Source organism: Cimex lectularius, unplaced genomic scaffold, assembly GCF_000648675.2.
Source record: "Cimex lectularius strain Harlan isolate CLEC.00 unplaced genomic scaffold, Clec_2.1 scaffold243, whole genome shotgun sequence".
NCBI lineage: Eukaryota > Metazoa > Arthropoda > Insecta > Hemiptera > Cimicidae > Cimex > Cimex lectularius.
Genome location: NW_019392791.1, coordinates 705,650 through 716,617, shown reverse-complemented (window position 1 = coordinate 716,617; position 10,968 = coordinate 705,650). Strand labels below are relative to the sequence as shown.

At 33.0% G+C, this 10,968-nt stretch overlaps 1 protein-coding gene across 2 annotated transcripts; it reads left to right on the top strand.

Annotated features, from left to right (window-relative positions):
* The first annotated feature begins 5,130 nt into the window (after positions 1–5,130).
* Positions 5,131–10,586, top strand: LOC106670971 (stAR-related lipid transfer protein 7, mitochondrial-like). Of its 2 annotated transcripts, none has more exons than XM_024227892.1 (8): positions 5,131–5,894; positions 8,366–8,445; positions 8,521–8,613; positions 8,669–8,829; positions 8,887–9,069; positions 9,776–9,860; positions 10,108–10,342; positions 10,397–10,586. In XM_024227892.1, the coding sequence occupies exons 1-8, from the start codon at positions 5,509–5,511 to the stop codon at positions 10,404–10,406; spliced, it is 1,233 nt and encodes a 410-aa protein (XP_024083660.1). In that variant the 5' UTR covers positions 5,131–5,508; the 3' UTR covers positions 10,407–10,586. The 2 variants fall into 2 exon arrangements, with proteins under 2 accessions (XP_024083660.1, XP_014257172.1); XM_014401686.2 differs by having other exon boundaries at positions 10,407–10,568.
* Positions 10,587–10,968: the final 382 nt, after the last annotated feature.

The following is a 10,968-nucleotide window of genomic DNA, read 5'->3' as shown; positions in this document are numbered from 1 at the left end:
CAAACAGAAATGTAACTTTTTAGAAATAGTTTACATCAACAGGGATAAACACAGCATCAATTACTGAAAAGACACATGTAAACTCAGTCGCAGCCATGCTAATATTATTAGTCAAATTCAATATCGATAACATACATACATCATCATCACATCACACAAAACATATAATATAACATAATTATAACACATTCCACACATCAAACATTTCTACATAGTCTAATTCAACAACAATTAGGCTTTCCTTTGCCCAATTATCCCCGACTATATAATCTTGAAAGCTAATCAGGCCGAGCCATTATCCTGAGTTTTTGCCATTGTCGCTTCCTTTCACATCAAAGAAGCCGACTTCTCATATAAAAAAAATTTCTTCCTATCCCAACTTCCTTTCTCATTCCTTCAAAATTCAACGTATATAGACATAAAACATCAATATCTCACTGGTACTCGCAACACGATACACAAGAATGACACATCTACACAGAAAACAAATACTTTGAGTGAGTACAAATATTTTGATTGAATCTAAAAATTTTTGCATTGTATAATTTTTTTCATATCTTACATGTATTTGTAAAATTTAAACAATGTTTATAAATCCCAGGTCCTGAAGATGATCTCAATAAAGATCGAAACGTTGACGCGATAAAGAAAATGTTTTTCTAAAACCTACGTCACACCAGACCGCATCTCACGATCTTCAAATAATTATATTTATAATTTTAAAATTTATATTATTTACATTTGTATTGTATTTTTCGTTCCAGATGCAACTGAGCTATTTCAAAATGCTAGGCAGGCGTTTATGTATAAAATATTTTTTTAAACTAGTAAAAGGTTTGTTATGTTACAAGTAGATAATGCTTTTCAACGTCTTCCTATTTCTTAACGACCTCAGTCGTAAGCAATAGAAGCAAAGACGTCTATTTGCCAATCTCATTCGAATTTTCGATCGAAAAAAGAATGAATTTCTGTTTAAATTTCTAACAACAGTTACTCTTCAAATTAGTAAATCTATTTTCTAAAAAAAACATTATTAACAAATGTTAATAAATATACTGCTCTTTGCAATAAAAACAACAGTTAAAATAATACTGCGCCCAGCCAGAATAAAAGAGCTATGTATAAAGGAAATTAATTTTACAGACGTCCTTAAATGCTCTTTTCAATGGGTCTTCGATGGTGTTTTTAATGGCCAACTGATATACACCAAGTTTTTTGTCTTCTGACTTCCGTATTTTTATGATTTCATGGATTATCTGCTTCATTCCCGGTCATTGCTATACATTCCTGTGTATCTTTTTTGCTTTTTATGATTTATTTTATATTTTGTAAGCGACACAAATTTTAGGAGTTTTTAACATGTAATTTGCTTTGATTTTATACATATTATATAATTATCCTCTTTGAGCAGCATAGCAGTCTACCAGATTTTAGCGGGTCATTTCTTTCGTATGTAAATCTTCCTTCATCGTCAAAGTGTCTTATAATATAATGAAATTCTATATTCGTAAGTTTACTTGCTACCTGTGAATTTGAATTAACTATTTTTAATTCGTTTAGTTGAAAGCTGGTTGATCATTGAGAAAAAACCAGACTTAATCGAATTTTGATTGAACGTTACGCCACAGACACATTTTGTCCTGATTCAAAATCAAAACATACCGTTGTATGAGATAGACGATTTTGTCAAAATTAATCCGTATATCTTAAGGGGTCATAATTTCCCAAATTAATTATGCCAATTAATTATTATTTTTATCTAAGGTCTTGGTTGCTTTGACAAAGTCAATGTCCCGCTCCTGACACTTTCATCTCAACCAAGACCTTAGATGAAAAGAATAAATAATTGAAGTAAAATTAAAGTTACGGCAATTGTTATAGTTAAACATAATACATACAAAAACCTATCTCTAACACTCCTGTCTCCTTTCTCCCTCCCTTCTCTCTCTCTCTCTCACTCACTCTCGCTCTCGTTCTCGCTCTCCCTCTTTCTCTTTCTTTCTATCACTTTCTTTTTTTAACTAAAAACGTACAATGTATGTGAAATTTAAGATTAAAATTAAAATTAACCAACTTTTTATTCTGAATATTAAATATTCAGCGAAGCGTAAGTTCTTATTAAAAATTAGTTAATTAAAAATTCTTATTAAAATTCAAGGTGGTTCTCTTCACTTTAATCCCTCCGACCTCTGATTGGCCCACCAAATGATCAGAGGATTAGTAGTGTTATGAATACCGTCCGTTTTTCGGCAGTTTATTGTTTTTCTCTGGTTGGTGCGCCTTGTTGTTCTCACTATCTAAAAATTAGTCGTCTTTCCCCTTTCAACGAATTTTTTTTTGTTTCAACAAGAGAAAATTATCTTCCGAAAAGTGTTACACAGTCAAGGTGTTGACTGAATTTCCTCATCATTCCCGACGGAAAAGTCTAAAGCCTTGCAGCGGACCGACGGTCGTTATCCTGCAAGGGCGAATTGTAATGTGAGTGAAACATTTCTCCTCTCGGCAAATGATTTTCTCATTTTTCACTCTTGTTACAAATTTTTGTTAATAATCTAAGGATTTAATTTATTTAATTGCAGAGTTTTATTTTATTTTAAATTAGTTCTTTTTTTAATTACATGTTCGAACGATTCAGGCGACGTCATAAAGCACGAAATGCTGAGCCTGATTATCGTTAGGTGGACCTCCAGTGTTTCCATCGCTGTTACCGTGGTTTTGGTAATGAGACCATTGAATGATATGATAGGCGCCACTTTTGACCAAAAATATATTTCAATTCAGCCTCGATTTGCTGATATTTGCAGATTTTTTGGCCATAGGTAGAGTTTGTGTTTCAGTTTATTTTGAAAAGTTGGTTGAAAGAAATCAGGTATTTCGTCGATGTTCAATTTATTTAGAGATGAATATTTCGGGATGTAAACCCATATTCAGCATTTCAAACAAAATATAATCATAACAAGCTACATTTACTAAAGGAATAGTTTAATAATTAAAATTACGTTTAATGTAAATCATACCAAGCCTAAGATTCCGAGATATTACAACCATTAATCGATACGGTTCATGCCAAAGTTATACATAAAACTGAAACAATGCTTGAAATATTAATGTAGGTGTTGGCATCGTGGCAAATTTAACAAGAGGTGGGCAACGGAAAATCCCACATACTGGAAATATCAGTTTTACTTCAATTGATTCGGGGCAAGTTGCCCCGTAGAAGAAACTTGAGTGAGACCCAAAAACTTGACTTCAAACGAAAGAAAGTCCAAGATATTATATTAAAATAATAGTTATATATAAATATAATATTTCCATTTTTTCACATCATTGTTCTTTAACATAGCCTTAAAAACTCCTGTCGAAAATCAATAGTGTTTTTATTACATTTATTTGTTAGTTCCAACCAGAAATAACATGTTAAGTAAATATTTTCGACTTCCACTGATGTACGTGTTGGAGACGTTACCCAGTGATAACACTCTTATACTAGAGACATCTTCAATCCTCACTCAATGAGATGGTCTCGGAGCCACTTTCACTAGAATCATCTTTGAGGATTTTCGAGTAGGGTTGGAAGTGATAACTATCTCTGGTTGATAATTGTGTACGCTCGGAGAGAGATGAATTTTTTTTTTTAATTTTTTGAGTTCATGTACAAACGGGATGTGTAGGTTGTTATGAATAGTGTCATTTGAAACATAAAAAGGAGCATCTGTAATTTGACGGAGAATTTTAGATTGAATTGATTGGAGACTTTGGGAATTGAGAATTCTTAGTGGAGCACCCACTTCTCACTGTAGGCCAAGAGAGGACGTATAAATGAGTCTACATAGTCATAAGTCTTTATCTGTTAATGATTTATTGTGAAAAGCATGGACTTAAAATTTTTTAATGTATTTATTGAACCATCTAACCATCTAAATGTGTGTTTAATACCTTTATTGTTTTGTATAATGACTGTTTTTTTTGGGATATATTATTGCTAAACTAATTTATGTTTAAAGTATATTTTAAGATTAAATGCTTCTTATACTAAATGCAGACTAGGTGAAAAATGTACAATGCATACTGTAAATAAAAAATTATAAAAAAATAAATGATATCCAATAAAAATCCCTCATCTATATTGAGAAACGTCGATAACAAAACAAAACAAATATATAAAAATAATTAAAATTCGAGATTACATGTTTTGTTATTTTTTGACTAGTACATATTCTTTTTTTTAAATTGGTTAGTACATTTTCTAAACCGAATGTACATATACATTATGTTTAACCAATAGTCCATCGATTAATCATTATTTAACAACTCAGCCAGGTTCTGTAAATTATTCAATGCATGATACAGCTGAAAATATCAAGGTTTTGAGAAATCATTATTGTATCATTATAATTATTTTATCATGCAACTATTAAATTTGGAAATGTGTATTTTGTCTTATATAATTAGCAATCAATGTTACAATTATAAAATCCATTAGATTTCGTGGTCCAACAAATTTCTTCTTTCAACTAATTAATTTTTTGTCAGGTTTTGGTTGAAATTATAATGTTATAATTATATTTAAAAACGACAACTCAACAATGTAATTATTCTTGATTTAAATGTTTAGTGAGTAGGAACCTAAAAACGTTTTTCAGAAATTATATTCTTAGAGAAGTTATATTAAAAAATTACGAACCAACAAAAAATTACAAAATACATCGATTATAATTATTAATCTCTATTATCAGTTTGCCTCATTGAATTATAGAAATGTCTAAAACAGTAAAATAAATGTGTAAAAATATGATAATTATATATTACAAATATAACAACGTCAATTCTTTTCTTGTTGCTCTATCATGTGTCAGTAATTGTGATACTAATAAAGTGCTAATTGAAAGTCTAAAAAGATATTTTAAAATAGAATAAAAAGGTTTTTGGTTGTACGCAGTACAATAACGAATATAATTGTTCCATTGATTAAACTAGTCAATATGTTTATTTTTAATAGCGTATGCATATTTTAATAATTTCCATTTTTGAGCTCCTGAAACCTGCTTATCAAGGAAACTATTATGAAGTATCATACGACTAAAATGCTTGTCGCAAGAACAGGCGTTTTAATCGAAAAGCATATGTTTTTTTATTTTTAATTTCGATCGGTCAGTTTACATTTGAAATCAAAAACCTATAATATAAAAAAAAGTATGTAGTAATTTTTTTACATTTTGTGTTTGGCCTCAGGAAATAACAAGATTCAAGCGAGGACAGGTAACAAGCATTTGGGAGAAAAACACAATTAACTGGGAGTACCGAAAAAAATAATGGATAATCACATGTTACATTGAATTCATACAAAAGAGGATCACGAATTGTCCGAGGTTCCGAGCAAACGTACGGTTTTTGTCATGGGTAGAAAAATGATCATATTCAACATCGATTCTCCAAATAAATAAAACAAGGATGGAAAAAGGCTTGTAAGTGATTACGGTAATTTTATTGAGAATTTTGGGATCGAGAATGCATACGATGAGGCGTGCGGCGAATCGCGCCCTGCAGCACTGGAGGCTGGATCGTCTGCGGCAGAAAGCCGGCATCCACGACTTGGAGAGGCTGTCGAGGTTCCGCCACCTCTTCTCCGGGGTGCCGAGGCTCCTCAGGTTCAACTCGGCCTGCGTGATGAGGAGCTGCGTCGCCCAGGTGGAGTTCGTGATCGCCTTCAGAATCCGCCGGGGCGTCCAGGTGCTTAGCTTTTACTCCGGGCACTGGGACCAGCTCACCGTCCTCCGCCTCCTCCACCGAGTCAAGCTGTTCCTTCTGACACGGACCAGGGACGCGCTCATCGCGGCCGTCAGTTACAAGTTCGACTGGGACGCCAACAGGATAACCGAAACCGAACTCCACACGTAATATGCGATTTATTATTTCAACCGATTGCCATAGCGGTTAGTTTTTAGGAGGTCTGTAGCAAATTATTCAGCGTTTGTCGGTTACATCGATCTTCTTATTTTTTTAACCTGCGTTACTGCTATTTTGCGGTGAAGCAGATGTTTTCGCATATTACCAGCTGGTACCGTTTCTAAAATTTCATTCCACCGTAAATATTTTACGTACCTGACGCTTTTTTCAAATTTAGCTCCAACCGCCCGAACAAAAATAATTACGATTTTAACTGACGGTAGAGTACGTAATAAAAAATTTAATGAAATGTTACAAACATAAAATTTAACTGTAATGTGTAACGTATCTGGTTCTTTGCATTGTCATACAAACCTCTGCAATACATGTTTAAAAACAAATTGAGAATGTTAATATTATTTTAAAAAGATTAAATAGTGAGCTCTCAATAGGGATCAGGGACGTGGCCCGAAGTGAATTATAAAAATAACCAACTTAGATTTAAAATATATATACCAACAAATTAAGTAAAAATTATGTTTAAAAAAAAAATTTGAGTTAATATGGTTTGTCCTTTTTTGTACTTGTTCTTTTAAGTCATGTTTGATTTAGGTCCTAGAAATGTTCGTAGTTATACAAGTGGTCTGTTGCGTTCTCTTCGCTAAATTCTTGTGTTACGATTCGACGTCAATCTACTGTCCGCAAATAGTCCTAAATTTTGAGATTTCTATCAGCGGGGTAATGGACCTGTAATTCGGTCGTTACAGTTTATTTTTGTCTGCATATCATCGATGGTTTGAGTATTTCGTCATCTTCAGCGCTTTTTGGTTTCGTTCCCTTATAGTACGTCATAGAGTAATAAGTTTTTCTTTGTATGTCCTTAGGGGTTACGGACGTTGTCTTAACACAATTTTTTTCTTTTTAATCCCTGAATTAGAAACCTTTTAAAGCCTGATGGCAGTCAACAATTTGTTTGATGATACGTTTATAATTTTGAAGATGCGATCATCAGGTTGAACACTACAAGTAGAAATGTGGCATTTTCCCTTTCCACAAAGGGTCCTTATTGAAATTTTCACTCGGCTGGCAAACATAGATCGTTGGAAAGTTGATGCTTTTAGATTAAGCTCAATCGGGAGAACATCACTGTTCTCTACATGTTGGAGAGGTCTCATCTCTAGGCTGATATCGAAATTTCCATTTTTTCAAACCATGTCCACTTCTATAAAGTTGCAGACAAAATGGGAGTAAATGTCGCAAATATATACCACAACTTAATTTTAATTAAAAGATTGCCAAAAAATCCTTGCATTTACAAACAGATGCACTTTAATAAACAATAAAAAATTCACCAAAAAACAATAAATGAATAGCAAAATAAAAAATTAAAACAAAGAAAGAAAAGAAATAATTGTTTTTACATTGATTATTTCGAGATCGTGAGATGCGGTTTGGTGTGACGTAGGTTTTAGAAAAACATTTTCTTTATCATGCCAACTTTTCGATCTTTCTTGAGATCATCTTCAGGGCTCAAAATGTTTGTTCTGTGTAGATGTGTTATTATTGGGTGCCTTGTTGAGAGTGCCCATCTCACGATCTCCAAATAAGCATTAACTGACGGTCACTAAACACCATACATTGTTTTTACAGATTAGCTTAACAAATTGTTGAAACAGAAATAATGTTATGAACACAGTTTTCAAATTACGCCTAAAAAAATTAATGAACTAATCAGAAGGCCGAATAGTTAATATCATATCGGCAAATCTACCTACCATGAAATTTCATTTGATGACCCATGCAGTACGCATATCAAGCGAGCCCCCTCCCTGTAGGACTACCATCTGTAATCGCTAAGGCCTACCTCATCTGTAAACATAACTCGTTTCCAGCAAAACGCAATCCAGCAAAACATGTCCACATGTTTAAACCCTTAACGCATTGATAATTAGTGTAAAACATCAGATGCTGTATATTTTCGTTGTCTTATATATTTACATTTATTATAATGTTTTGGCAAATTTGTCAAGTCCTTAACACTTGTCAAATGTATGATCATTCAAATTATAGAGACATTTTCTAAATTTATTACAAACCCATTACTGTTTTTATTTATTTAGAAATCGTGAGATGTGGTCTGGTGTGATGTAGGTTTCAGAAAAACATTTTCTTCATTGTGCCAACGTTTCGACCTTTATTGAGATCATCTTCAGGGCTCAAAGTGTTTGTCTTCTGTGTAACTGTATTTATTGTAGATATAATTGATATTTATGGTATATGATTTATAATGAACTTTTTTTTCACTTTACTAAATAGTACGTCTTTATAAATATTTACGTCTTTAATGCACCGTACATAAGATTACATTATATCAATACGGATATTATTGATGGGTGTATTCTGCGGGAAGAGGTTTTAAAGTAATCTGTAATAAGGTTCACAATTTGATAACTAGTGATACAAATTAAAATATTTGCAGGCATTCTAAAGAATTTGAAACATGTACCAAGCTGCTTAAGGACTGCACGGATCCGAAAGGTCCTGGTTGCGCGGAAGGTGGTAATGTAAATTTATACTCGGATTCTTTAAATTTTTCAGTTATAATGATTTTAACTGACACATATATTTGCTAAGTACCGACTGAGCACGGCTGGGTGAGAGTGATCCTCCAGGACAACATCAGCATTTGGAAAAAAGAAGTTCGAAGTGGCCTGTACACATACAAAGGTGATTATGACGTTTCTACAAATTTTTGCATATTGTCACCATATTTTCCTTCTAGTTTACGCCAAATATTCAGACGTAACGGCTGCAGATTTCTTCAGTCTATACCTCGACATCGAAAATCGTACCAAGTGGGACGCACACGCTATCATACTGAAGATAATTGACAGCGAGGTCGAAACAAACTCTGATATTATCTATTGGGAGACAAAATGGCCGGTACGAGGACAATTTAAACGATTAGAACGCACCAAAAGACAAACCGACTTGTTTCAGACCTTCTTCGCAAACAGGGACTACGTTTACAATAGAAGATGGATGATCGACCGGAACAAAAATGTCATGGTCATCAAAAGCAAAAGCACGCAGCATCCAGATGGCCCTCCTATTCCCGGGAAAGCGAGAGTTGTTGAATATTGGTCTTACGTGGTCATTAAACCATTTAAGGACTTTGAAGAGGTATACATTTAATTAGGATTAATACCTAATCCTATAAAATACCTAATTATAGTTTAATATCACATTTATTAGAGCTATTATATAGCTATTCGACTGAAGTTTTAACGTTTCAAAAATAATCCACACTTAACTTTCTCTCACTTAGCATGGCCATTGAACATATGTACATAATTGAAAACTTTAACTATATATCATAGGAAGCGTGATTGGAGGATTGCCCCCTTAATTTTGTAAATCAAACAGCTTTCACATGCTTATTATGCCAACAAAAAATACCAAAGGCGTTTATGAAAACTATCTAAATTGGAAATCTTCAAAAATTGTTCTAATCCGTATTTTAGCATTCATATAAAAATTATATTAATTTCAATTAATTAATCTTTATGTAAGGTATTGGTTGAAATGAAAATGCTAGTGCCCTGAGCGCGATTCGAACCCTCGATTTTTGGCTAAATACGCCGCTCCTCTACCACTTGAATGTTCGTGACTTCGACTCGGACACTAACACCAAATGGGAGCATGGTGGGTTCGAATTCCGCTCGAGGCACTAGCTCATTCAATTTCAACCAATACCTTACACAAAGATGAATTAATTGAAAGAAGTTATGTGGTCAATCGGACCACGAAATATAATGGATTTAATAACATTAATATATTTTCAATTTTAATTTCTGTCAGATCCATTTTAATGTTTTGTATTTTTTAGCCTGGTCTCGAGTTTTGTTTAACATATTTTGATAATCATGGCGCTAGTGTTCCGAATTCACTTTCTCAATGGGTCACTGTCAGTGGTAAGCCAAAATTTAGTTTTCTTTTTTTCTTCTTCTTTCTAAAGCAAAGCTTTTCGACAATAATGTAATATAGTAAATGAAGTATGTAAATAATGATTTAAACGTGTAATTAGCATAAATATGGAAATTAGAATTGAAATTGGAACGTGGTTTTACAATTTCGGCTGTTGAATGTTTTGGTAGAAAACATAAACACCTTGCATTTAACAAACCAAGGTGATAATGGAAGAGTAAATTACAATTTTAGGTGTGCCTGATTACGTAAATCGGCTGAGGGCGGAGGCGTTATTTTTGAAAAAACAGCGAGAAGCTAATAAGAAGAAAATCAAACCGGAAAAAATTGTGGACGAAGATGACGAGAATAGAAGAAGAGAGGCGGAAGAACCTCCCAGTGAACCTCCTGAAGATGGCGACTTCCCGAAACCCGATCCGGCTTTCCTTATATTGTTCACGATAATGGAAAAAGTCAAAAATGCATCTTCGTAAGTTTGGAAACTTCTACATTACTATTCAAATTCAAAAACAAATAAAATTAGTGACTTCTAGGAAAGTCCAACTTGTCTAGAACCGGATATCAGCGTTAGTTCAACAAGACTCGGAGACTTCTTACAATTAAACGAGCGGCCGTTTGAAACTTTTGAGACATTATGTAAATAAAGTAGTTGAAAAAAAAGTAATATATATTCCTCTAATATTCTCTAAAATAAACACATGTAAATGTAATAACGTTTTCTCATTTGAGCCCGTAAAGAAAATACATTTTTACGGTATAACCTACTTTACCGTCTCCTTTTACGGCATTCTTTCGAAAACCCATCTCCGTTGGTCTACAGCCGTAAGCAGCTGGATATGATAACGAAAAAACTTATCCAGCGTTTCATTTTCTTTTCGTCTAAAAAAGTTATCTCTAAAATTAATTTATATTTACAAAAAATTTGAACTTAAATATACAGATTTATTATCAAGTTTATCAACAAAATCGTACTTATCAATAATGAATAATTTTAATTAAAATATAGTACAGTTTAGCATAAACAATGCGCTTAAAAGTGGGGCTTTTGATAGCCAACAATTTTTTAAACCACGTTTATTTATATTCAAATAAAAG